The sequence below is a fragment of the Fusarium redolens genome (assembly GCF_020744475.1).
Source record: "Fusarium redolens strain MPI-CAGE-AT-0023 chromosome Unknown BKA55scaffold_8, whole genome shotgun sequence".
Taxonomy (NCBI): Eukaryota; Fungi; Ascomycota; class Sordariomycetes; order Hypocreales; family Nectriaceae; genus Fusarium; species Fusarium redolens.
Genome location: NW_025763671.1, coordinates 1756372 through 1782740, shown reverse-complemented (window position 1 = coordinate 1782740; position 26369 = coordinate 1756372). Strand labels below are relative to the sequence as shown.

The 26369-nt window shown below is 48.0% G+C and overlaps 12 protein-coding genes across 12 annotated transcripts; 5 read left to right on the top strand and 7 right to left on the bottom strand.

Annotated features, from left to right (window-relative positions):
• Positions 1–45: 45 nt before the first annotated feature.
• On the bottom strand, positions 46–1851 carry BKA55DRAFT_539795 (uncharacterized protein; the record flags this gene model as incomplete). Its single annotated transcript, XM_046190185.1, has 1 exon — positions 46–1851. The coding sequence occupies one exon, from the start codon at positions 1849–1851 to the stop codon at positions 46–48; it is 1806 nt and encodes a 601-aa protein (XP_046049557.1).
• Positions 1852–4132: 2281 nt separating this feature from the next.
• On the top strand, positions 4133–5091 carry BKA55DRAFT_569071 (oligomeric golgi complex component, COG2-domain-containing protein). Its single transcript, XM_046192886.1, has one exon. The coding sequence runs from the start codon at positions 4195–4197 to the stop codon at positions 5062–5064; it is 870 nt and encodes a 289-aa protein (XP_046049556.1). The 5' UTR covers positions 4133–4194; the 3' UTR covers positions 5065–5091.
• On the bottom strand, positions 5092–6165 carry BKA55DRAFT_569070 (ribosomal protein L1-like protein). Its single transcript, XM_046192885.1, has 2 exons — positions 5867–6165; positions 5092–5814 (listed from the first exon to the last, which is right to left on the bottom strand). The coding sequence occupies exons 1-2, from the start codon at positions 6103–6105 to the stop codon at positions 5151–5153; spliced, it is 903 nt and encodes a 300-aa protein (XP_046049555.1). The 5' UTR covers positions 6106–6165; the 3' UTR covers positions 5092–5150.
• A 129-nt stretch (positions 6166–6294) lies between these two features.
• Positions 6295–7412, bottom strand: BKA55DRAFT_569069 (survival protein sure-like phosphatase/nucleotidase). Its single transcript, XM_046192884.1, has 2 exons — positions 7128–7412; positions 6295–7082 (listed from the first exon to the last, which is right to left on the bottom strand). Exons 1-2 carry the CDS (start codon positions 7300–7302, stop codon positions 6364–6366), a joined length of 894 nt encoding a protein of 297 aa, XP_046049554.1. The 5' UTR covers positions 7303–7412; the 3' UTR covers positions 6295–6363.
• A 1408-nt stretch (positions 7413–8820) lies between these two features.
• BKA55DRAFT_690466 (uncharacterized protein) lies at positions 8821–10204 on the top strand (the record flags this gene model as incomplete). The annotated part of the gene is made up of 4 exons (XM_046199502.1): positions 8821–9268; positions 9328–9584; positions 9641–9966; positions 10009–10204. 4 exons carry the CDS (start codon positions 8821–8823, stop codon positions 10202–10204), a joined length of 1227 nt encoding a protein of 408 aa, XP_046049553.1.
• Positions 10205–11548: 1344 nt separating this feature from the next.
• On the top strand, positions 11549–13624 carry BKA55DRAFT_539790 (uncharacterized protein; the record flags this gene model as incomplete). The annotated part of the gene is made up of 1 exon (XM_046190184.1): positions 11549–13624. One exon carries the CDS (start codon positions 11549–11551, stop codon positions 13622–13624), a length of 2076 nt encoding a protein of 691 aa, XP_046049552.1.
• Positions 13625–16054: 2430 nt separating this feature from the next.
• Positions 16055–16889, bottom strand: BKA55DRAFT_569066 (uncharacterized protein). Its single transcript, XM_046192883.1, has 2 exons — positions 16399–16889; positions 16055–16351 (listed from the first exon to the last, which is right to left on the bottom strand). Exon 1 carries the CDS (start codon positions 16792–16794, stop codon positions 16462–16464), a length of 333 nt encoding a protein of 110 aa, XP_046049551.1. The 5' UTR covers positions 16795–16889; the 3' UTR covers positions 16055–16351; positions 16399–16461.
• A 1176-nt stretch (positions 16890–18065) lies between these two features.
• On the bottom strand, positions 18066–21048 carry BKA55DRAFT_644540 (uncharacterized protein). Its single transcript, XM_046197186.1, has 2 exons — positions 18684–21048; positions 18066–18639 (listed from the first exon to the last, which is right to left on the bottom strand). Exons 1-2 carry the CDS (start codon positions 20725–20727, stop codon positions 18116–18118), a joined length of 2568 nt encoding a protein of 855 aa, XP_046049550.1. The 5' UTR covers positions 20728–21048; the 3' UTR covers positions 18066–18115.
• A 241-nt stretch (positions 21049–21289) lies between these two features.
• Positions 21290–21575, bottom strand: BKA55DRAFT_690462 (uncharacterized protein; the record flags this gene model as incomplete). Its single annotated transcript, XM_046199501.1, has 2 exons — positions 21290–21491; positions 21538–21575. The coding sequence occupies 2 exons, from the start codon at positions 21573–21575 to the stop codon at positions 21290–21292; spliced, it is 240 nt and encodes a 79-aa protein (XP_046049549.1).
• A 716-nt stretch (positions 21576–22291) lies between these two features.
• BKA55DRAFT_375944 (uncharacterized protein) lies at positions 22292–22693 on the top strand. Its single transcript, XM_046185917.1, has one exon. It carries the CDS (start codon positions 22370–22372, stop codon positions 22655–22657), a length of 288 nt encoding a protein of 95 aa, XP_046049548.1. The 5' UTR covers positions 22292–22369; the 3' UTR covers positions 22658–22693.
• Positions 22694–22909: 216 nt separating this feature from the next.
• On the top strand, positions 22910–23662 carry BKA55DRAFT_375959 (uncharacterized protein). The gene is made up of 2 exons (XM_046185918.1): positions 22910–23305; positions 23350–23662. Exons 1-2 carry the CDS (start codon positions 23130–23132, stop codon positions 23612–23614), a joined length of 441 nt encoding a protein of 146 aa, XP_046049547.1. The 5' UTR covers positions 22910–23129; the 3' UTR covers positions 23615–23662.
• Positions 23663–23710: 48 nt separating this feature from the next.
• Positions 23711–25213, bottom strand: BKA55DRAFT_511780 (uncharacterized protein; the record flags this gene model as incomplete). Its single annotated transcript, XM_046187743.1, has 1 exon — positions 23711–25213. One exon carries the CDS (start codon positions 25211–25213, stop codon positions 23711–23713), a length of 1503 nt encoding a protein of 500 aa, XP_046049546.1.
• Between the last annotated feature and the right edge of the window lie 1156 nt (positions 25214–26369).

Genomic DNA, 26369 nt, shown 5'->3' with positions numbered 1-26369 from the left:
TACTCAATACCTTTCATCCATCCAGTTTAACGGCCTGGGATCCCATTAAATTCCCCTCCCAAACCGAATATCAAAATCCTTCAGGACACTCATTATACTTGCTGCTTCAACCTCAATCGGCATCATCGCACCAGGCGGTGCTGGCCGAGTACCAGGTCTAGGTGTAGCCTTGAGCTTGGGCAACCAAGAACCAATATCATCAGCCGCCTTGGAAAAGTTGCGATGACTGGATAGTGTTTGGTATGCCTCAGCACAACTCAGACCCAGGCTTGGTAGACTTGGGAGGTTGATCTTCTCTGGTTGCTGTGGCTTCTGGGACTTACAGCAGCCGCCACCAGCACCCTTGCCACCACAGCAGCCACCAGAGCTACCGTCCTTACGGTTCAAGTTGGCTGCCATCAGGCGACAGAAGAGTCCTGACTTGGGATCGGCTTGACACTGAGCACAGGTACCAGGGCCGTTGGGACCACAGCCGCGACGCTCAGTAGGTTGAGGATGTGTGCGGCGAGGAGGAAGCTTGACAGCACCGTCGGCCGTCATCTCCATAGCGAGAATAGGAGGATCAGTATCTTCAGGAGGTGGGGTCTGAACCTGCTGAGAGATGGGAGGTAGGGTATCATTTGGGGTCATGGCGGGAGTTGCGAGGGCAGTATCAGCGCAGACGCAGTAGGTTCCGTCCTTACAGAAACCGCAGCCATCTCTGAATGGCATAGAGTCCATGGAAGGGAGTTGAGAAGGAGCAGAGAAAGTCTCTTGGGTCTTGCGGGAGAACATGGCTGTGAAATCAGTCTCAGCGTCGGTATTAGACCGATGCCTCTTCTCAGTAGATACATCAGCCGACGGTGAGGCAGGACGCTTCAACTCTTGAGATCGATCAAGAGCCTCAGCTACTTCGTCGAGACATTGACAATTTGATGTGAGAGTGCACTTGCCGCAGCCGTTACCCGCGGACTTCAATACCTCTTCGGCACAAGCACAAGGTCCGTTCGGAGAACAGTTGCCACAAGTTATGGCTGTCTCAGTATCATTGGACGTGCTCATGTCGAGGGTTTCTGGGGGAGAGATAATTTGGGAGATGGAAAAGGAGTGGCCGGATTGACGATCAGGTCTGGCATCAGGAAGGCTGTGTCTTGGTGCCTGACTGGTAGGACTGTGAAGTCCTTCAAACGGGTGCTGAGAACTCATGCTTCGGGATTGAAAATTTGAGTTAAAGACACCTTCATCTAGTCGACGTTTGAGAGTCTCGGCTTCTGTCTCGACTCTGATACGGTCCTGTCTCTCCCGCTCCAGCATGTTTTCAAGTAACATGCATCTAGATCGGAAGGACTGAACATCAAGTTCAAGTTCGTGAATCTTGTCCTTGAGTTCTGATTCATGTTTCTCTTGGACCTCACGTTGCTGATCAAGTTGTTCCTCGAGCTCTCCAACACGAGCAGCCCTCCTCTCTCGAAAGGCCCTCTGAGCTGCGCGGTTTTGAGCCTTGCGCTTGGTGGGTGGTGTATCGGTAGCGGGCTTCCTGCCAGGCTTGGGCCTTGGAGGGATCACCCATTCTTTAGAAGTCATAGACACCTTTGGAGGCTCCGGCGGAGCCGGCTGGGGGCTGATTACGGACGACATGGCCATCTTGTTGATGGAAGGAAGAGCAGTGCGCTGCTGAGGTTGTGTGGGTGGAGGTGGCTTCGCACTCGGCTTAATGGAGAGTGGCGTCCTGTGGCTGTGGGGACCGGGTGTGGCTGGTGAGGCAGCAGGACTTGGTGCAGCTGAGATGGCACGATGCCTGGTTCCTGACTGCGAAGCGACAGGTGTTCCAGCTCCAGGGGATGCAATGGACTGAGGTGATGAAGCCGACATGGTGAGAGTCGACGAGTAATAGATGCTGTGGTTGTGGCGAGATCGGTTCTCTTTTCGGTCGGTCGAGCCAAATCGGGTCGGAATTCCGAGAGGTAAATCTTGAAAGAATTGCCAAATGAAGATTGTCAAATAGAAATCGCAATAATTGAATTGTTATTGTTATGGTTCAATCCGAGCTCTTCGTGGACGTCAACGGTGGTTTGGATTGACAGTCGATGCTGCAGATTGATAAGATTGATTGGAACCGTAGCTGACGCAGCTGCGATGTGACAGCTCGGTGCGATCTCGGCTTTAGCCTCGGTTGATTGATAACAGCTGAGAGCCAGATTGTCAGATTGATAAGGTGATGAACCCATCCGAGTACAGAAGCCGGAGGATTTGTAAAGGATCATCAATCAATCAAAACCGAGTTGGAGATGGGAGAAATGGTAACAGAGAAGGAAATTAATCGCGGGGTGCCTCGTTACTTTTGTGACCCGACCACAACCGACGGTTGGGAAGCCAATGGTCCGATTCCAGGAGACGATAGTGGATCAGATCAGATTGATAAGATTTGATTGATAAAAGTTTTGCGGACGTCACACGCCAGGCACGAACCATATACGCCAGGCATACAAATACAACCACCCAGATGAAGTTTCATCAGATTACGACCGAATTGAACAGCAACTTTTCTCGTAATTTGATTGCCGACCAGGCATTTTTCAGGCATCCAGTCTCAGCGATGGATCTAATCAGTCATAACTTTTGGTGGCTCCGCAACACCTTGACCACCCGAACGTCCCCAATCGTGAGACCCTTAGAGCAAGTTATTAAAACTCAATTATTGACGCGACAGTAAGAATTCGGCATTTTATCAGCAGTAGCTCGCCGATCTTGCTGGTAATCTTCCGCGGCAGTTCGAATCACGTTGCAGAACGTTCGCATTCTCGTCATAATGTAACGAAAGGTAACATCATCACTGAAGATCTCCAATAGATGTTCTTTATTGAATGGATTCCTCCACCAAAGCCCCTCCAAAGCATTGACACTCACCTTCTCAATTCGTCCGAGGCTCGGGGCTCACCTGGACTTGGCCGGCATAAGTCGGAGTTGCACGAGCGAATCCGTGATCACACAGCCATCAGATAAGATCCTTTCAGGATGCATAACTTTAGTGCCGATCACAGGGTCTTCTACTCCGACTTCGCTGTGCAATGGCTTCAACTCTCAGCCCTCTCTTTATACAGGGCCGGAATTCCCATGAAATGTGCGGCAAACTGTTGGGAAACCGGCCCGATCACGTGGGTGAAGTCATTATATCCGGACTTGAACAGCCGATCATAGGACCTTAATTCAACTTGCATCTTCCTTCCATCCATGGGCTGGTGGTTCGTGCGACTTGATGTTGGGGCAGGCTGCCGAGATTGGGACCAGATGATGTGACATTGAACTGTAGCAGGGGTTCATTGGCTGCCTGAAACAGCACGGAATCTTTAACATCGGACATGGCCGATTTGTAGATACTCATTATTCCATGATACCAACCAGCTCGGAACCTTTGTCTTCAAAGGAGTATTGACTGAATCCAACTTTCGATCTTCTACATGTCCAAGTCAGTCATCCTTTAGCCTGGTCTTATCCTCGGTAACATATTCTTAGGATCAGTTCTTCAAACGTAATGCAATCCGCTTCCTCTGGCTTTGTCTTTAGCCCCATCCACTTGATTCTGTCATGGTATTCAGCGCTTGATCTCCACGGGGCTAAACCTTTTGTCAGGTTGCACGGGGCAAGTCTAGAACCAACATCTCGATGACGGCCAATGGGAAAGGTCTCCTCACACGGAACTTGGAGTTCCAGATAAGGTGATCTTGGCGGTCAGTATTCTTGACGGGAGTAGATAGCTTACATCCAGGGCTTTGATTATAAAAATAAAACTTAATTTTATATTATTAAAAATAGATTTTTTTTTAGGATTTTTTATTACAACATCTGCTAATTTTAATATAAATAGATATTCTCTTATTTTTAATTAGAATATCTATCTTAATATAAATTAAGTCTTGAAAGATAACACTTACTTAACAGACAATGTTGTATATACTCCTCGAGTGCGCACCAAAAGAGATTGTGGATTATCATCAATTTAAATTAGCACCTCCTCACTGATCTCGGAATTGTTGTAAATGAATTCGTATTGAGAGTGGTCAATACAGAGTGTCCATAGATAAGATCACAATATCCAATCAAGGCTAGCGCCGCCGAACCTCACCATCAGAAGCTCCTCCACCAAATCCATGCCACCTCACCTTTAGCCTACGCCGAGACACTTACAGACAACCACACGGTATACAACCACCCGCAATGGCCGCTGCGCCAGATAATCTCTCATCCTCCATGGCGGGCCTTGGAGTATCCGCTCCATTTACACTCTCCGGCTCCGACACTTCCTCTGTTGACGAAGATGCTCCTCTACCGTTTCCCGAAGCTCTCCCTCGCGCCGACTTCTTAGCTCAAGACTTCCAACCTGCTGCCTATCTATCTGCTTTACCACATCGTCACCAAACTCTCGAGGACCTACGATCAGATCTTCGCGACAGAAGTGCCGCGATCAGCTCTGAACTTCTCGAACTTGTCAATTCGAACTACACGGCCTTTCTTTCACTCGGCAGCGAACTGCGCGGCGGCGATGACAAGGTAGAAGACGTCAAGGTTTCTCTACTTGGTTTCCGACGAGCCGTTGAGGAAGTCAAGACAAAAGTTACGGAGCGAAAAGAGGAGACAAATGCCCTCAATGGAGAGCTACGTGGTGTACGATCAGCTATCGAGAAGGGCCGCAAAATGATTGAGTTATCTGAGCGTCTCGCATCACTAGAAGAACGTCTCTCCCTGGATAGTTTACCGAGCAACGAGGACTGGGACGAAGAAAGCGAGGAGGACGACGAGGACGACAACTACGGAAGCTCCCCAACAAGGCTGCTCGTTTCAGCACAAGAATGCAGCCGCATCACAAAGCTACTCGAGTCTTCAGACCCAGATGCCCCGTTTGTGATCAAGATGGAGGAACGTTTGACACGGTGTAGAAACACACTACTCTTGGACTTGGGCAATGCTCTAAAAGAAGCAAAGAAGGCCGGTATAAAAGGACAGGATAGAGTGCTGAAATGTTTGGCGATATATAGAGTGTTAGATGCACAATCAGAGGCCGTCAAGGCCCTCAAAGGCAGTTCATAGCCACAATGAATAATGATACCCACGACGCTCACAAGGTCTATTCGTAATATGACATATGATACAATTATACAAGCTCAAGGCTATTTTTACATGATGCTCGACAATGCCTCAGGGGTAATCTGCTCCTCTGCATCCTTCAACTTTCCATTCAAGCTTATGCCAGGTCCATGGGTTGTGCTGAGAATAACCTCGTGGACCTCCTTGTGCACCTCCTCTGAAATCTCCGCACACTCCGCCTTGACCTTGTTCAGCAACACCTTGATGTTGTTCTTGAGCTGATCAGGCGAGTAACCCAATTGTCCAATAGCAAGACGAATAACACCCTGTCTCTCACGGTAATCGGCCGCACCAGCAGAGTCTCGCATCGACTTGACGACATCGGGGACAATAGTTCGCATACGCTTGCTGGGCATAAGACCCTTGGGACCGAGGATCTTTCCTAGACCGGCTTTGTTCAGAGCGCCTTCGCTGGCCTCGTGGCAGATAAGACGGTCGAAGTTGATCTGTTCCTTTTTGATGGCTTCGAAGAGGGTTTCTTGACCGACGGCTACAGCACCTGCGGCGGTGGCTTGTTGGGCGATCTCGCTGCCTTCGGGGCAGATGACGGCAATTTGCCAATCGCTCTGGACGGGGTGGGGAAGTCGAACGCTGTTCTTGATGACGGGGCCATTACGGGCAGTCTTGAGGTTGATGTGAATTTCGTACTTGACCGAAGCAGGCGGTTGTCCAACCTCGACGGCTCGCAGGACTCTATAGAATATTAGTCTCCCCCGCTTGTTGCCATGTTCCCAATTCCACTGACCTCATAGCCTCACATAATGAGTATTGAGGAAATTCCCTCTTCGCCAAGTTATGTCTCTTAAAGTCCTTAGGCAAAGCCTTCTTCTTCTTTGTCTTCTTGATTCTCACAACCGAAGCCTGTCGAACTTGTTGAGCAGCCGCTGGGGCGAGGAACTTCGGTATCGTAGGAATTGTCGGTCGAGGAGTCTGGAGGAGGGATAGCCTGGCCATAGAGGCCAAGCAGCGGTCGATCGGCGCCATTGTGAGGGGGTAATTGAGAGCTCTGGCGGACCGGCCCTTGATCGTGATATTCAGATGGCGCAAAAAGTCGAGGTTGCTAAAGTGTTTTAGGTGGGCCTGGAATGTCAGGTGTCAACGCTTATCGATAAGCCCCAAGACAATGGGATGTGAACTTGGGAATGGAATCACTTTTGTTTCGTCAAAGAATTATTTGAGATATTGAGTTTATTCTGCTAATATAGTCTATATACATACAAATCTACCCAGATAACTCGCTATCTAATCAACACAGACAAGAATGTCCTTCAACTTGCCCAACACAACCTTCTGTCGCGTAGCATCAGCAGTCGTCTTATCAGCAGCATCACCAACACTAATAGAAGCATAACATCCATCCTTAAGAGCAATCTCAGTCTCAGTAGGGAGACGATCCTCACCACACCACTCAGTATCACGCTCAGACAGAAGACCAGTGTTGATGCGAGTCAACACCCACTGGAATTTGGACGCATCAGTGCATTTACCCTCAACCTTGCCAAAATTGACGTTGAGATAGACGTCCTTAGGCAGGTAAGGCTTTCCAGAGTCGACGATCTTCTTTACAAGAGTGGTCGCGAGTTCAGCGTAGACTAGACTACGCTTGGGGACGGGGCTGGTGTTGAAGGCTGTATTTCCGGTTGAAGCTCCAGAGAAAGCAATGGCTGGGATGCCAACATCGTGAGCGGCATAGCAAGCTGCGCCTACGGTGCCAGAGAAAGGAACTTGAAGCCAGAGGTTTGTTCCGACATTGGGACCAGCGACAGCAAGCTCAGGAGCAGCGCCATCCCACAAGCTAGGACCAAAAGTGTCGATACCGTACTTCATTGAAGTGACAGGGAACGAGTTGACCCAGTTAAGATCAGGACGCTTGGGATCATGACCAACAGGGCCGCTGTTGGCGGGACAGCTGTCGTACTGACAAGCTGTGGTGCGGTCCTTGGGCTTCTCATCCCTAGAGCCTGATGATGTTAGATGTGATTGAAACGCGTGTTTATGTGACTTACTGCTGCCAGACTTGTTCTCTGCAGGAGCCGAGAGAACAACATCGTAACCCGCGCTGTTCAAAGCGTCATTGAAAGTGCGGATATAAGACTCTGCCCAGCCGTCATCATTAGACTGAACGATTCTCACGGCCTGAACCGCAAGAGGCAGAATAGCGACAGAAACGAAGGACTTCATGATGACTGAGTTGAACGAAAGAAGGTGGGAAACAACAACAACGCGAGTTTCATACAAGGAGTTTCGAAACTATATATCCCCTTTCGCATAATCCATCCCAATATCTGATTCCTCTAATCATCCACTCCGTCCAATACCACCCTCGTGAGCTCTTAGTGCACCCTAGTCCCAAGCCACCAATCAGCATGCTTATCATCCTCCTCACCAGGTTCGCATCAAAGTTTGAAACCCCCAGGTCACCAGCATCGACCACCCACGTGCCGATCACCAGAGCTAATCAGCGACAGCCCAAGACAGTTTCGACGTTTATCATTTCCACGTTCACAGCTCAGTGGTGGATGGCCCCTGGGACGATGTGACTTGTATGCAGGTTCAAGAGCGCGTTTATTCATTTTGAGGTAACGGCCCGAGCCGTTCGATAAGTTTTTGAGTTTTAGAGGAGGATTCGGTGACTGTTTTGAGGGTTGGTCCGGGGTGGAATCGCGAACTGCCGTAATCGGGTCAAGAGCCGGCGCTGGTTCGGGCGGAAGTGGAGAAAGCTCCGGGCTCGCTACCGGAGTGCAACTGAGTTGAACATGAGAACGACGATCATCGAGAACTGCACTTGCATGTGATATTCAAGAGTATTCGACGCGAATGAAGACTCAGGATAGTAGAAAACTTAGGATTTCGATCCTAAGGAATACAAAGACTTGGATAAGTTAACGATACTTAGGATAAACTTGGTAGACTCTTTGGTCAGTGTCTTTTTTCCGCCTCCCAGTAGCAAGCGGGAGTCTTGGATCTGTTGACACCCTGAAGGAGGGTATATTTTTCATCACTATAGGTGACGCTGTGGTACTGATGAGAGAATGTAAAAGCTCTAGTATCTTGGTGGAAACGGTCCGGATCGTACCCTACGGCTTTCAATCATGGATGACAGCGTCTATCATCAAGGCACTGTCATCGGTATCCAGATATGGCCAACTTTGCAATTGACTTCCACCACATATGCGTTTCGATCATATCGAGCTCCTTGTTGAACTCGGGCTCCTACTTGTTGGCTCAGGTGACAATTCCTTCTATAAGATGCCATTGATTCCCGCCACCTTCTCCTCGATGAGTGTCATATATGACTGGTCTCCAGTGCATCATTCATATGCAGACAGTGCATCTTGAATAGACGCCGAAAGCAGACAGGAGGTGGCGATGAGCAAAGCTGAGTTTGTAATTCTCCATAGCTTGGCCTGGAGTGCTGTAGGGAGCCTTGGTAATGCGGCAACGGTGACGGCCGCATTGCTTGACCGAAATTCTCGAGGTTATCGACGTTGCAATATAGTATTTAAAAAATATAAAAAGGCCCTTGACATAACTATCTAACAACAGAAACCACTTGGACATGCTGAAAAGCTGCGTCCATCAGCCTCTGAGGTTCGGACTGCAGTCCATACTGTTGTAACAGGAATGAATAAAAAAATGCGCTGAAGATGAAAGGAAGAAGGATTTTATGAAGAGGGAGAAGAGGCGGTATTTGTAGTGATGGGGCCGCACATTGTTTGGCACTGGCGAGCCTACGCCTTAGCAAACGGCAGTGAATCACACCTAACACCACAAAACAGACTCCAGCATAAGGATCGCACCTGTTTGCATACATCTCTTCTTTATATCTCCGCCATCTCTAGCACCCTAGAGATGACTGAGTACTCGCCAAACGACTTGGCGGATGTGCGCCGGCACCTCTTGCAACTCGTATCTCGTCCGCTTCCTCCATTTCCCGGACCGGAACCAGATATAGAACAAAGGCGTACCTATGTTGAAGCCTTCCTCTCCCAATGTTTTCCCAGAGAAAACACCGAAGACGCCAGAAAGCTTTTGTGCAAGGATGCCACAATCATCGCAGCAAAACCTCTCATTCAGGGACGGATAACAATAAGCACTGTCGCACGCTTTGCATGGGAGGTCAACAAGGTCTTTTGGGATCTTTGGTGTGAGTACCGCCCATATCATCATTATTTTCATCATTGGCTGATCAAAGTATGCTTCCAGTCCTTGGATTGCCCCAACAATCGAAGCCTGCTTGGCCATGGCCACGACCCCTAGTGCCCAAGTATGCAGAGACGCTTTCGACAGTGTTTGCCAAGCTCAAACAGGATCATGATCGAGACGGTGGTCTGGACATCAATAGGATGTCTATACCTGAGGAAGGAGAATACCCAGAGGCACGATCTCCAAACGAGTCCCCATCAATCCAAGTCCTGGAGTGCAATGGCATGCATTACCCTCTGCCTGTCCCAACCCCAAAGGTTCATGGCCGAAGAAACGCTTGGGAGGCATTGTACCAGGAGTGACCCCTCCTGAGCGAGAGCGACCCTTCACACTGGTTCTACCAACAGAATTCGACTTCTGGACATTCGTCTGGGGCCCCGATGGCCGTGACTTCAACAAGATCCGAGAGCGTCTCATGGAGGAGCGTATCGAGGTTACCTGGAGATATGAGGGAATGGTGCATGGCAGCGAGGTAGTTTTCGAGTATCCCATTGATACTGGGAAACTACCCGAAGCGGCCCATGCTCTTGTAGTTGGGCCTGTCAATCCTCGAGGTGTGGATGGCAGTGAACTCCATTACAATTATGAGCCGATCAGCTTGGAAGGCATCAGCAGACTCTGGGCCGATATCAGAACCTAGTATCCTGACTGCACCATGGATCGATTGACTAAACTGCGGAGCTACCTGGAAAACATGGCGGAAGCCCAAAAGGCACGAGGAATTCAGACGATCCCACCCCTACCAGAGGATTTCAAGGAAGTACAGGCCCAAAACAAAGAAGAACGAAAAGCTTGCGGGGATGCGATCACTGCGGTTCTCGACAACAACTACAGCAACTACAATCCGATGGATGCTTGTTTTGCCCTCAGGGACTAGGTCATCTCTCGCAAGGAGGGCACCTGTCTTGATGTGCCTGAGCGTATCAACCTGGCTGCTGACCTCTGGCGGGAACGCGCTGAAACTCCTGAGATGAGGTTGAGGTTTCGGGATGGATCTTTAATATGAAGAAGCGATTCCAGCACGACCTCTTGCGCGACTCCATGCGTCTGGGGAAGTAATTTGATGAGACAGGTATGGTGTCTCCCGAGCAGGAGATCGGTATCGGATCAATGGATTGTAGGAATTTGTAGGCATCGCCAAAAGATAAGTTTACGGTTATTCTACAGAAAGAATACACATAAAATCGCGTGGTCATAAACAAGGCATATCATTTCTCGAAAGCAATCAGGTTTTGAAGGAAAGCAACCCACCTTTTCGTCAAGCTGATATAGCATAGAAACTCAAGGAACTTTCTCTGTTTTTTCTTCTTAACAGTGTAATTTTAACCTATTCCTGGAGCGAAGGCGTAGAGTCTGTCGTTACTCATGAAGCTATGTGTGATACTGACCTCAGGGACTCTTTTTGCCACCGATACTGCCGAATATTTCACACGGCATTTAATGGCTGAGAATGTCTGATCTAATACTTTTGTCTTAATGATCTTTCCTCGATGAATGTCCAAGTTCATCAAGGGTTCCGTCAGAAATGAGACTCCCATCCCTCCTGTCTATTGCGAGCTGCCCAGCACCACCATCCCCGATGGGGAATGCCCACAGGTTGGTTGGTGCTATCGTTGGGCTCAAAGAGTTTTGCTTTGCATCTGATGAAGGACTGTTTGCTATGCTCATGAGCGTTTGACCCCTTCGATGGTTTGTGAATATGTACTTATTCTTGACAGAATCAGCCCCCGTGGTCTAGCGCAAAACATGAATAGAACATTTACTGCTTTTCAACCTCTTAAATCAACTAGAGTAGTGTATAAGATTATGATTTGATTATACTGGTTCGTGTGTCCGAGTAGGATAGCTCTGATCGCGCGTGAAAATGGTAAGAAACTTGTAGTGGAGATCAAGCTGCATTTGATGCGCTGTCCGTGTGGCTGAAATACCAGTGCAAGCATGGTACTTTCCATTTATTTTATTACAAACAATACTGGAAAGGATTGAAATAAGGATTGCGATAATGCCTGCCGAAGGGCGACTAAATGATGTTGATTGCTCACTACCCGTGCATGGCGTTTGCTTTCTTTGTTTCATCCATGCAGCTATCCGAACATCATTTCAGCATTCTTGCCCCTTGACGCCCCCTTCTACTTTCATCATTGTCTTCTGATTTTTTCCTGAGTAGAAAATAAGTAAATTTGTTGAACTTATCGTCTTTTTATTGTCAGTTCAGCCCAAGATGGGTGACCCTTGGAGAGACATCTTTCGTGACATGGCGGGATGGGTCCTTGAAGACCACCCCTTCATGTTTGCTCATATACAAGGCCAACCAGCAACCGCAAAGGCAATCAAAGTTCCTCTACTTCTACTGGATACTCTGGTGGGACTGGAATCAAATATGGAAGTCATACATATCACGAATGCAACAAAGAAGGATCAAGTCCACAAGGAACGAGAGAAGCTGAGGACAGACATGCGTCTCACCACACAAAGCACAAAGAGTATCAAGATAATGGACTACGTCGAAGCAACAAATATTCTAAGACTTGCTCGTCGGGAGAATAGCTGGTACCTTCTTGATATTGGTAACAACGCTTGTACTGTTATTATCATTGAGGCAGACCCCGACTACTCTGCCGAGTACGCACTCGCTCTGACAACGTGGACTATCATGGTCAAGGGACGCAGTACATTTAATAAACATATGCGCCTAATGACGATGTCGTGGGAAGGTATTCACGAGATGACCAAAGACATCTGGAACGATTGGCCCGTAGCCAGGGAACCCCTACGAGAATTCGTTCTACCATGGATCCAGCGGGATGGTGGACGAGTCATTTCAGACTCAAAGAAGAAACTCGGAATATCAGCAATGAAGAATTGGGTAGACAGAGTCGCCCCTGATGGCACCCACACCTGTGTCAGCTTCCAAAGGCCGGGAGGACTTGATGATTCCTGGGATGACTGTCACCAAGATCGCCAGCAGGGGCTGGAGTTCGCAATTAAATCTCGACGCATCCATTTCATCAGCCCTGATTTCAAAACTGCGGAAAAGATCCCCGACGCAGGCAGACCTCACGTCATCACGAGTAACACCCGTCGTCGACTGATTTTCGACCTCGAGACAAGACAGCCCGTCACCGTCACTATACAATGCTCAAACTCCGAGGAGAAGCAACAAATGAGCTGGGTGCATCGATTCAGCGGACAAAGCTCAAATATATATACACAGGAAGGATTCTCTTATGACGGCGGACATCATCGACGTATGAGAGTTCAAGATGAACAACTTGGGGGCTTTGTAGCTGCCTTGAGTGAATTCGATAAATGGCCTATCGGTATGGCCAAGACTGTACGTCTTTTCGACAACAGAGGAGAAGAATATCAAGTTGCTACCGACATTGGGCAACGAATCACTACACAAGGAATCATTAAACATGACGCCAAGTCAACCATAACTTGGTCACTGGCTCTTCCAGAGGAAACTCACAAGGCTTTCTATGCTGTTCTACCTCTTGTTGAGTACGATCATCGTCTCGCGCTATTTCTTAGCATAAAGTCGAAACATGCCATGGTTAATACAGCCAAAGCTCAAATGACAGCGATAATCTCGGGGAGTATCACGAACTGTTTTGACTTTGTTGGTAAAACACCTCCTGATGTCGATGAAATCGGGGACGCAGCCCGAATTGGTCTCTTTAAGCGTTTCGCACATACTGGTACTGTCATGAAGGGTCTTGGATTCATAAAGACTGCGATAATCGCATCACGCTTTTCCATGATCTTGCCGGAGATTCACATCGCTGATCAGCAGATTCATGTCAACATGAATGAAGTAAAGCATGTCATGGAACGATGCAGGATATTACTCGATGTTCTCAACACTTGCGATTACAACGTTGATGAAACTTTGCCTTTTACCCAGGAAGAAGAGAAGGCTCTTGAATTCGATCATCTCATGGAGGTTTGGTCACATCTCCTGAGAGCGTATACGTACCAAATCGCCCTTGTCACAATCAACAGGCACGGCGATATGTTCATTATTGATCTTGTTTCTCAAACTCGCCTCGAAGCAAGTTTCGAAGTGCGGAATAGTCTCGAATGGTGGGCTCTCCCAAAGAACAAGAACGACTACGTTGTGGGTATTTACACTAGAGCTAGTCGTGAGCGAGGGAGGACTACGATTCAAGACTGGAATTGGATCCCGCCGCAGGTTTGGGATCGCTGGGACGCTGAATTACCAAGGGGCGTTAAAGGGCTGCGAACCAAGTTCAAGTTGACTGAGAATCATGATGAGGTTGTCGATGATACTTGAGTGGTGAATTGCTTTTGAGAAGTATCAAGAAAAGGGGGCGCCTCACGCAAGTCATGTAATAGCGTTATTACCATGGTTCATTGTATTTGACTGTCTATGAGTACTATGCATGATAATTGAAAAGCCCAGTTCTCAGTGCAACTGATGAGTTTATTTCCCTTTGCTGTGTTTAACTTTCAAGATTGGTGACGGTTCATTTCATGGAGACATATATTCCTCATGACAACCATCTCTGTTCAGTCCGCAGATTTAGCTTTGCAAACGCAGATATACAATATTATTGTCCTTATTTCTAGTCTGCTATCAGCGGTGCAGATGTTTACTTTCATCGCGAGTAACATTAAGTTCATTCAGCCTTGATGATGCACAATATGCCATGACCCCAGTCTGCAATGGCCTGAAGACAAGCTTTTGAGTTGACGAGATTTTCGCCATCAGATGTCCCCCGAAAGGGTTGAGCGAAGGGACCCCAAAGCCGATAGCGACCAGAAGACGGCATAATGATGATCACGAGAAACTCGGCATGACGCCAAACTCACACCTGATTACCAGCCTGGGGGAAAGGTGTCGCTGGCCATCGAGATGACACCCTTTGCTAACAAGTCGTCAATAGCTACGTCCGGATCGACGCCGTGTATTGAATACATACACAACTACACACAAACAACTTCGCGGTACAACAGATCTCAAGGTCTCACCGCGTACATTGGCAGCGTGGGGCACGATGCCTCGCATGTAACGGCTATGGTGAGGGCGGTGGCAACCAAGGCCAGTCTCCGTGACCGCATTTCCACTACCAGTTCGTGTCTCCTGATAGACGACAGGAATCCCTCACGATGGTGTCTCCTCCAGTTGTCGAATAGCCTCTTTTCGGTGTCGAAGTTGCTGTTAGCTTTGTGCTTCCTGCTACATATATTGCCAGCATCTTCACAGCGCCATTGCTGGTGACGATCTAAATTTCTTCGGCCAATGAATCTGAGTAGGTACTTTCTCGACATCTGAGAATGGATTTGTCTTGCCAAGATCGTGAGGTTCTTGGGCGATCAGGGTGATGCTTGGGCCACAAATGAGAATTTGTAAATAATGTTGCAATCAACTAGAGAGGGAGATAATCACAAACTCATATAGTTCTGAAGTCATTCACAGGATCGCCGGGATACTGGTTCAGGTATACTTCGACATATCCCACATGATGTACGGAGTGCTAACGCCTCAGCTAAGAGGTCCCGGGTCTCCATTAGCAACGCCCAGGTGCAATGCAGATAGCAACATGCCCTAGCCGATGCATTCGTAGCGCAAAGTTATTGATGAATCGTTTCTTCATCTTGTTCTTTAGGCGTAGAGCTTTCTGCACATAAGTCGAATAGCACGCCTCATCATCCTGATCCCCTTGAAACTCGATGAATTGGTACGATTAGTATCTATCAAGAGGAAAATAGAGAAAGTCAATTACCTGTTTTAATGGATACCATGTACGATGATATCGCTGAGAGATTGGTTGACTGGTACGCTCGGCGATCGCGTAGTCTTTTGTTCTATCGTCCTCCGCATCGACTGAAGCCGTCACCATTTTTAGCTCATTGTCCCGGCTTACGATAATTTCGATATGTTTTGACGAGAACCTCGGGATATAATTAGCATAAGATGGCAGATTGTCATACGATACACTCACGCAGTTCCAAAGTTGATACCAATCACTATGGCATCCCTGAGGCGTTGTGGGCAGCCTCAGGAGGCAATATTTGCTTCAAGGAGTAGAAAGTTAAACAACCTCAGTCGCTGGCCGTTAGAAGCCATAGCATGTGCCATTTGAGATTTTGACTATTCTCGTCGCAACAAACTTGAGTGATCGGGGATGCATCGTCGCTAATAGCGTCATTGACAACACTGTTACTCGGATCTCATCACCACTTGGTGCAGGATTGACCCGATAACCCCTGACTGCCTGTTTATATGCATGACTGAGTGTGACAATGTGTAATCGACATCTTGACTAAGGTAGTTCGTCTACCCTGGAAAATGTCTTGCTTGACATGATGATTCAAGCTCATCTAATCGGAGATTTGATCCTAATCCACAGTCAACGACACAACGCACATAATAAGAGGCGCCATCAGGATAAAATGTTCCCAGAGTAGATTGCCTATCCATGAACTATTACCCTTGGCATAGGAGTTGAAAGAAAAGCCTGAATCAGGGCTGTTCTACAGACCTACGCCAGTCCAGAGGGGAACTACAGATACAAGCAATCAAGCAGCTTGGAATAATGACCGTTATCTTTGTGCTTATACAAGATCTTAATATGTAAAGATTTATAAATTTCTTTTTAAGTATCTATAAATTAATAAATACCTACTTTATTTCTTTTTAGTTTAAGCCAGTGCTGGCATATACATAATAGTAGACATCACTTTAACATTGGGAATCAATGGATTGGAGAGCCAGGCTTATTCTCTAAATACTAATTAACTCTCCTTCGTATTCCTCTTTCTGCTCTCAGTTCATCTTCGTCCTCATTAACCATGCCCATGTCTATCCCTTACCCGAGTTGCCTGTGAACATTCAACAGCGATAACGTGTTCAACCTAACAGCGCCAAAGATCATCTCTTCAAGACATATTGTGATCTGCCTTTGGTTTGGTACTCCTTAATGTCTCGTACTCTTGTCGCATCCACCATCGTCTTCATGGCTCGCGAGTGCTGTCAAGCTTGGTGGGAATCTGCTGGCTTAGGAGTTAGTTATACGTTGCTCGGTCGAGGTTGGGTGAACTTACTGTTGCCTCCGACTGCCTTTCCTCTGGGGTCATTAGACCTGGCTCTTTCTGAGCATCTGGCTTTCAGTTCCAAAGACGCTGCCCCTGAGTCGTCTTCGACTTCTTGCCTCTTCCGGCGCTGATGTCTCCACCATAGTAGACTTTGGTGTTTGCCCATAATGAAGTGCGGGGGTCAACGCCACCCAACTGCTGAATGGCACGGTCATGTTGACTAAGGAGGAAGGGGTCTTGAACGTCCCAAGAGATATAGAATCTCTTGCTATGCTGGAGCGTCCAAGGTAGTCCAGGGACCAGAGTTGTTGGATAATCACGCATATAGTCGAACAGCAATGGATACCAAAACTTTCCCATGAGTGGTGGCATATTGGCTCGGTTGAAGACCAGCAGATGGATCATCTCCAGTTTGTCGTTCTTGGGGAACTCGGGGCACTTCCAGGTGGAGTGTCTGGATGAGTTACAGATGGCGCAGCCATAGATGAAGCCATTTTCACGAACTCGATGACACGTGGCTACCGTGTGGCCGCTGTCTTGACAGTTACCACAGATCCCCGGGGCATCGCCGAAGCCTGGTGGATTGAGCATAGTGACTGCTTTGCAACGAGTGTTTGTGTCTTTCAGTTTGAAGTAGATCTGGGGATCAAGTCGCTCGAGGGCGAGTCGGTCTCTGGCTGAGACGATCCGCTGTCGCTTTGCCATCCCAGGCTGCATTTGAGGCTCCGTGTTTGGTGGCACTGTCGAGAGTCCTGCGTTCCAAGAGAGAGTTACGGGTTCGCTTTGTTGGAACATTCCCTCAATTGCCCGTATGGCAGCTTCACGGTTGAGGAAGCTTGCGCGGCCTTTGCCTTTAAGTACTGCATAGTTGATGCCGTGACCGACCGTGTTCACTTGGGACATGCTGTCGTGACGGCCGGAGAATACAGCTTGGCTCGCGGCATGGGCCGTATTCATCTGTTCAGCACGCCCTGCGTTGTTCTTACGCTTCATCCCTCTACCGGCCTGGTTAGCTTCTTGGCCATCACTCTCTGACTGGCTTTGACTGACTGCCTGGTCCTCATACTGAGGGAAGTTGTCATTCATCTCTCGATGAACAATATGGTTGACTGCCGCACCGGGTGGTCGGAGGTGCCAGGTGTTGAACATGGTAGGGGGTGGAAGCTGTTGAGCAGCAGGATGGGGGTGGTCATCGTAGTGACGGTGGTGGTTTGAGAATCTCCCATAAATTGGGGGATACGAGGCAGGTTGTTGGTATTCCCATGGTTGTTGACCGTAGCCGGGAGTTGGTGCAGCGTTACCGAACTCTCGAGGCTGTCCACGACCTCGTCCAACTTGAGGATGAACAAAGCCTTGGCCGCCCGCGTAAGGGTATCCGCGGCCATTACCCTGATGATGGTTGAAGGACATCGTTGTATTGCTTGCAGTTGTTGATGTCGAGGGTAAAGAAAGGAAAGGGTGAAGTGGACAGAAGAGAGAGGATAGAAACATAGAAGGAAATCTATTTTCTATAGGGATATTGGATGCCTGGCATGGGCACTCGCGTTGATGGCCGTTGCCAGTGCCAGTGTAATGTCCTACCACTCCCAGACATCAACTCACACTCCGGCGAGTCGATGTACACTCACGCCCTGTTGCACTGGAAGAATACTTAAAGATTATAAACTTTATTAGTTATTTGCTTATCATGATTATTAACAGCTGGTATCCCCCTTTTTCCAAGACATTATCTCCTGAAACCAGTGGTTCCATGCTCAATACACATCCGTTCACCCATGGGCGTATTAATAGGCCCATACGTCCAACTTCCTCCAAGCCCTTGGACAGCATCTTTTCGTTTCCTTGCACTCATAGCCGCGACACCCTCAAGACCTCTCACCCATGGTGCATCAGCAACATACCAAAGTGCACCAGCGAGACTTCGTGGATCGACGGGCAAGTCGGGCCACTTGACCAACAAACTGGACAACATGGCGAAGACCATGATGAGCAGAATACCAATGCTCAAACGGGAGCATATCTCGTGGGCTTCGCTTGTTTGTGTGAGGCTGTATGGTACGTTGGCGAGCAGAATTGGGAGAAACTGGGCGAGGAGGGTGGTGAACGCTGTGAAGAAGAGAAGAGGGTCCCGGATTCGGAGAGCAACGAAGAAGCCGGATACTGGGTTTGTTGCTGGTGTCATAAGGACTGATCGAGTAGGAACTTGAGGGTCCTGGGCCATTCGACGATAGGGGGTGATAACAGCGACACCTGACAGGTCAGTACATGTATCAATAGGGGCGAAGATGACTTACTGGTGAACAGAAACTCCCAGCAAAATACAACGATAACTCCCAGCGCAGAACAAACAAAGCGGACACCAAAGTCTTGACTCTCCATCAGCTTCTTCATGTTCTTCGGCAAGTGGCCAAACGTATCAACAAAGTGATAATAACTGATGAACCCAAGAAGACAGATCAGAAACACGAGGAATGTGAAGCGATACCAAAAGCTCAAAGCCATGAAAGTCTGTGGCGCTCGACGATGAGTTTGTGGACGATACGCCATGCCCTCTTCATACGGCGTGTTGCCATAGGGGGCTATGATATTACGGTTGATGTCACCAACGACAACAAGACCGTATTCGTCTCTTCCCTCTTGATTCTGGAACCATCCCATAGCGAACCTCTTTTCCGTAACGGCACTCTTCAGATCTTTCCAGTCTTGAGCTCCCATCGAACGAACTTCAGGGTTACGAGCAACAAGTGCCGCGGTATTGGCAGCACACCAAGGGTTCGCAAATACGCCGGTCCGCCAATGTCGACTGATAACACTGAGTGTGAACATGAGTAGAATGGCGATTGCGCCGAGAAGACCGACGAGAGCGTAGGCAGCTGTGTTCGAAACACCAAGTTCAAGAGCACAACCATCGATGGCGCCCTTTTTGCAGCGTCCATAGATCTTGAGACCGACAGCTTCGCTGGACAATGGCGCCGCGATACTAGATGCCCAAAGAGCGAGTGCCGTCAGGAAGGGAAGAGGCTGGTTGTTAAACAACAGCTTGAACGGAAGATAAATACTCATCCATCCATCGAAGCTCAGCAACAAAGCCTCACGACCCAAAGCACCACCTTGCCTCGTAAGCGCCGCAAAAGGCTGATACTGCTGCGCCGACTGATTCAACGCTCTGATACCCATCGCCAAAAGAACAGCAACAATAGGCGGTAGAAACTTTCCAATGAAATACCCAGAATGCGTAAGTGTATGCGTCGTAGCCTCAACAACAATCTTAGTATCACCAGTCGGCGTCTCAACATCCGTAACAACAACTTTTGTCGGCGGCACAGTCGTAACACGCGTAGTCCCAACCGGCGTAGAAACAGACGTTATAACCTGTCCATCCGCCAAAGTCTGAACCATCGTTACCGGCGGTGGCGCATCAACGATTGTCTTGACTGTAGCAGCGACTTCACTTGTTCGAACCTTTGTAACAGGCGGTTTCGCAACTTTCCCTTCTGAATCGATAGTAAGAACCGAGTAAATCGTCGTAGTTCCAACAGAGGCGTAAACAACTGGTGGACCAGTCCGTGTCGTTTCTCGCACGGTTGTGCGAACGGCGCCGTTTTCTTTTACGGTGATGAGTGTTTTTGTTTGGCCGGGTTGGACTACTGTTGTAGGCTGCCATTCTTCGGGAGGGACTGATTCTTCAGGGATGAAGGAGGTAAAGGATGATGCTGCTTCCGTGATGGTTTCGGTGAGGGTGACTTCGCCTGTTTCTGTGATGGTCTCGGTTGTTTTGGAAACTTCGATCGAGCCTGGTTCTGTGACCATTGTTGTAAAGACCGATTCGACGAGGGCTGTTGTTAAAGTTCCGCCTTCAACATCACCAGTCGCAGCAGGTGTATCGTCTGTAGGCACTGGCTCTGGCTCAGGTTCTGAGGCTTGGGATTCTTCAGTTCCAGTGTCGGCTGTTGGTTCGGGTTGAGATGGTTCGCTCGCGACATCTTGTCTCTTCATATAGAACAGATCTTCATTCGTGATTCTAAACGAGCGACTCTCGAGTGTTGCTGTTTTGTCATCTCCATTTAATGTCCTTGTAGCATAGAGGATCAGTCCCATGAGACCCAGCAACACAAGTATCAATGCGCTGATGAAGGGCCATCGTAGAGGAATTGGTCGATAATCCGGTCTCTCCCGTTCTCGCTTCTCAGGTTGTCCCGCATCTGTCTCTATGGGATAAACTTCTTGTGCAGTGACAGGTTTATACTCGTATGTACTTTGCTGTTGTTGCGGTTGTTGCTGCTGATATGGTTGATAAGGTTGATACGATTCATTCTGTAAATACGGCGGTTGATACATCTTGACGACCGCAAAACTTGTGTATCCAACTTGAGTCGCGTGCAAGGAAAGGAGGCTTTATTAAACCACCACAACCTCCAACGCCCAAGCCCACCAGCTCTCCAACTCTCCGAATGCCACGACTGCATTAGCAGGGCATTCACCGTGTCATTGCGTCCCCATCATTGGCTTGACCTTCAACGGCATAACGACCTAAACGTAAAATCCAGGCGTGGCGTCTCCCTTGAGAACCAGGACAGCTGAGCTATTGAAGAACCCAACGATATCATTGGATCAACAGGCGAATGATGTCGTAGGGCTGAGAGCTAGACAGTCTCAAAGAGGAAACGCCAAGACTGAGCTGGAGTCTAGACCATTTAAGCTTATCGATATTTGGGTAAAGCCATCATGTGTCATTTCCACACAGCAGAATATTTGGCAGTTAGCCTTGCACTATTTCGCATGTGAGTTTGGTATAAAAATAAAAATAAAATGTTTAATTATCGTAAACTATGACAAGGCAGATTCCAACGCCTCATGTCCAAAAACCAGTGTACCAAACGCCATCCTAATTGTATCCAAATTACCAGCCGAGAACGTTGAACAGACTTGTTCGGGGATCAGGAACAGAGCCATTAAAGGTCTTTGCACGAACAGATTCACTCTTTGTGGTGTTGTATTGACTAAAGTAGCGATCGAATGTTCGGGATTGGTTTGTGAGTTGTGAGCGAACGTAGCCGCCGACAACAGAGATGCTTCCAACAGCGATGAGAACAGGAAGGACCCTGAATATGTTAGCTATGAATATGTTGAGAGGAAGTGGATGCTTACTTGGGGCCGACAGTGGGCTTGATCATGAGAGCAGCCATTTTTATGGATTGGTGTGATTGGTGGGTTGTGTAAGTGAGTTGAAGCTGAAGATGCAAGTGTTGTTGGTGAGAAGATCTCAATGATTGTTGTTGTGATTGATGGTGGTGAGAAAAGACGTTTAAGAGCACAGAATTCCATCATTATATATTTCTATTGAGGTTCGTTTCGTTCAATTCCGTAACTGTTTTCTTCGGTCGCATGTTGATGTTCTGAACTGGCGGGTGGTGCTGTTTTTGGTGGTGCCATAGAATGATCCAGCCCAGGGCACAGCCATTTCGGGCGATGCCGGGGTCCGCAACACCATGGATTGGATCTCTACATCTTGTGAGATCTTCAGGATGAATTGATGGATTATCTGTATTTACGATTAACTACATGATATCTTTTAAAATTGCTTTACTGTATTCTAAATTTGTCTGCCATTTTCAGAGTACTATACATGTAATGTATGTATATAATTCTAATTAGTCTCGAACAACTGGTTACAGAATTATCAATTTGACAAGTATCAACATATGCATTTGCCTCTGCGACAATCATATTTCAGCAATTGTTCAGTTGAAGCTACCTACCCATCGCATCTGTAAATGCGATTATGGTGATGGCATTCTCAGAATCTGGCGGCGAAGAATCATCTGATTATCGGACCCGGCGTCTACCGAACCCACCCAAATTTCTCCGGAAAATCAGTTCATCATTCGGTTCTCGACACACACATCCCCCAAGTCCATTCTCGACTCTAAAATCGTCTCACTGAACGATTTTAACTCTGGCACCGGAAACTTCAGGAATAATGCCTTTTTTTTTACTTTCCTCGGGTGTTTGTTTTTTGTTATGCGACATCGAGTTAAGAATGATGATCTCATCAAATTCCAGTTGGCCTCAAAGTCGGTGTCTGCATCAGAATCCTCCATGTCTTCTACTTATCTGTCTATCAGCTCTCCGTACGTCCCAGCCCCGGAGTCATCAAAAGCCCACCGGTCGGGGTCCCACAATTCCCGGTGCCCACGCCGGGAGCACAGCCGGCGACGTAATGGATCATAGGCGCAAAAATGAATGTAGACAAGATGCAAGCCTTTAGGCCAACAATCAACAATGCACATGGTGTTCATCTTTCCTCATCACTACCTTATCTCTTGAGCCTCATCTAGTCTCACCAAGACTTCATGTCACAAACCCATTCCAAATCATATCGTATCAGACCTACCGCCAACAGTTCATCAATACAACCATCCTTCAACCTCCAATCCCAACACCTCGGAAAATTCCAATCCAATTCCCAGACTCTCATCCACACGCCACATGCTTCTATTCCCGCCTCAATCCCAAAACGTTCATTGCCCATCAATGACATCCAATAATCGTCAATGGCTACCCATCTCCAGATATTCTGACGCGGGGAAGCTCCTGATACTGTAGCTCACCACGTCATCCCTCCATCATTCAAAGCTTTTAGATCATTGACTGAACCCTATTAAATAGCCAAGGTCCCTCAATTGCTGAGATCCATTTACTGCTTCATAATAATTGCTGTATTAGAAGAATAAGTCAAAATGTCCATGAGATTAATCCTTCGTCCTGTGGTGCGAATGCCACTCCTCCGTCCCCAGATCCGTCTCGCAACTTCAGACCCTACACATGTCCATCCAGATGGTAACCTCGGCGGTCCGGGAGGTCAGCAGCCCCCACCTGCACGACCCGGCGGTCCAGAAGCCATCGCAAGGAACTGGTACTACACCTCTCCCCCAATACATCACCCTCTAACAATCTCAGGATGCCCATTGCTGCTGCTGCAGGTGTGATCGCAGGCGGCGTCTACATCATGCTCCCCACACGAGGAAAATCACCTGAAAGAACTCTTGAAAGCGATATGGTAGCTGCCAACTCGACTGCGATTGGATACATCGGTCAACCATCTGGAAAACCAGGTATTGCTTCTCATTATAAGGAATTACGAGATGGGAAAGAGGTTGAGTCGATGAAGGAGCTGAGTGGGAGGAAAGGTGGTGGTTCAATGGGTCCCTTCCGAGCGGAATAAATAACGAAAATGTATTCATAACAGAGGCGAATTGCCCAGAGTATCAAATTGTCTATCATCGCTCGATGGAGCCGTGCATTAATAATAACACATCGCTTACTTCTGCTCTAAAGGTTCGTCCTTCTTTTGTAGCAGATAATCTCCTCCAAACACCGCTTTGTACACTCCTCTCAATCCTCTTATCGGCCATCCTGTCCTTGCAGTTGACTTCATGAGTTTCTCATCACCTTCGATATCAACTTTGACTTTGTCGTAGACATTTGGTAAATGCGACGCTCCGTACTTTGCTCTTAGCGCATCATACGCTTCTTTGTTGTAATGTGACCAGAATTCATCTTCTGTGTAGTATGCCTGGGCGTATAGCCATTTCTTTCCTCCGCAGTCTTGTACTTTTTGCTCCAGGGCTCGATTATGTCGAATTGCGTCTCGTCGGTTTCCTTGTAGTGGACCCCATATTCCAAAGTTCATGAGTTCCACGGTTCCAGGTTTTGCGAATTCTGCGTGCAGACCATACCCTGAGTCTGGATCTTCTCGTCGCACTCGCAATGGACATATCCAGAGGGGGTAAATTCTGAATTGCTTGTCCAGCCAGTTTTGAAACTCTGGTACGCTGTTGTAGGGTACTCCGACGTCTTGAACCATGTAGTAGTCGAACAAATTACTCTTGTGACCGGCAGAGTACATGACGCGTGCTCGGAGGAGAGGATCCAGAATATATCGTGTCAGCCGGTTGAATGGTGTGAGGAAATACTCGAATGCGTATTTGGCGACCCAGAATCCACCTCTGTCGTATCGAAAAAGATAATCCTTCAATGGGATGTAGTCGGCGACGCATGTGACAGATCCCATCCGTAGCCCATCTCGAACCTTTTCAACATGAAGATAAAACCACTTATCCTTCCGTCGGTTCAACTGTCTCGGCGTAGCGCTGATCGGTATCTCATCCACCATTCGTCCCGCACATACAACAGTCGTATCCTTGGAGTAAACAATCCCATCAACATAATCATTCTCCCACCTCTTACACTCCTCCTTAATAATCTTTACAGACTCAGAGGGCCCCCTCGCAAGCCGATATTTGAGCTCAACATACTCCTTCGCTTCCTTTAACTGAACCTCCAACAACGTAACAACACCGAGTGTTCCGAACGCCGAAGCAGCACCCCAGAAAAGATCCGGCTGCTCCGTTTTCGAAGCACGCGTAACACTTCCATCCGCGAGAACAATCTCGATCCAATTAACAGTCGCGTCGAAAGCACCGTACCGGAAAGAGCTGCTCTCTCCCGACGTCCCCGAAAAGCCACCTCCAACGGTAATAGCCGGGAACTCCATAACAACCAGCGGAACAAGCCCCAGCGGTAAAGTCGCATCGACGAGAACTTCCATTGAGACATTTGGTTCAACAATCACCGTCTTTGAATCTTTGTTCACCTCTATGACATGGTTGAGCTTGCTTGTGTCAACGGTGTTGTCGACACGGCGGTTTGAGTGCCGTGTGCTGTTAGTGGAGCCATGGTATAGTCGGAACGGTTCCTGGCGGGCGTGAAAGTGTTTAACTCTATCCGCGACGCCAGCGACGATGGTTTTATGAGCGTCCATCATGAGAGGGGATCGCAGAAAAACAAAAAAAAGAGATGAAAGAATCAAAGATAAAAGACTTGGCGAGTCGTTCAGAGTAGTATCGTTTCGGAAATAGCGAGCAATGGTCCACAATTCCTATTCCCTGTGTCGTGCTTGTGCTTGTGCTCGTGCTTACGACCAAGAGTTTTTATATGAGTCGATCACTCATGACGCTTGATTCCGACATATCCGAACATGATGATTGCTTCGAATCAGGAAGAGTCGTCTTATTTACATTTACTTCTTACGGTCTGAGGCGCCACGTCAAACACGTCAGCCCTGCTTTGACCATATCGCCAAGTTTTTTATTCTATTCTGGTCGATCTCAATATGACGTTTGTTGTTTCATTGGTTCAGCTTGTGATGCATGAATAGGCTCGTTTGTTAGTGGACAAGCAATCCTGGAAATGGCCCCCACAAGACATTGTATAAAGAATTGGCAACGAAACGCTTGTGATAAACTATCCTAATGACTCTCTGTAATTCTACGGATAGCTTTGTGTGTAAAGTTCTTCTCTGTATTCTCCTTTCGCTCCGGTCAATGCGAGAAATCATCCAACGGAGGTAGTTCACATTCGCTCTCATCCCCATCCTCCTCTTCCTGATCCGGATTTTCACTTTCCCCGTTCCCATCGTCCTCGACGTCAATGAAGTAACCAAGGTCTATAACAAGAAGAGGTCGTCCCTTTTTGTTGTCCTCGCTGATGAAGGGTTCAGGCGTTTCTCTCCACAACTTTTCCAAGACCTCCGTGTTTTCAATTACTTTTCCTTCCAATTTATCAGTGTAGTTCTCTGCCGGTGTTACAATACCAAGATCGTCCGTTTCGATACCATGTAGAGTACCACTTATCGCCCAGAGCCTTTCCTATCCTGCAATGAGACGTACCTCGATCGTCCATCGGTCAAGATGATCTTGTATTGTACATTTCCGGCAGTCTGAAGGTACCATACCGTTGGTCTTGGATATTAAAAGAAAGCCTTCTGGGACGTTCACCTCGCCATGCAGGGGAATACAGAGTTCGGAGGTGTGTGCACAATCGAACATAACGCGATGAGTGCACGGTTCAACATCTTGGTCAACATCTCCCTGCTGTTTGCCTTCCTATGGGCAGATGGGTGACATATCGAACAACTT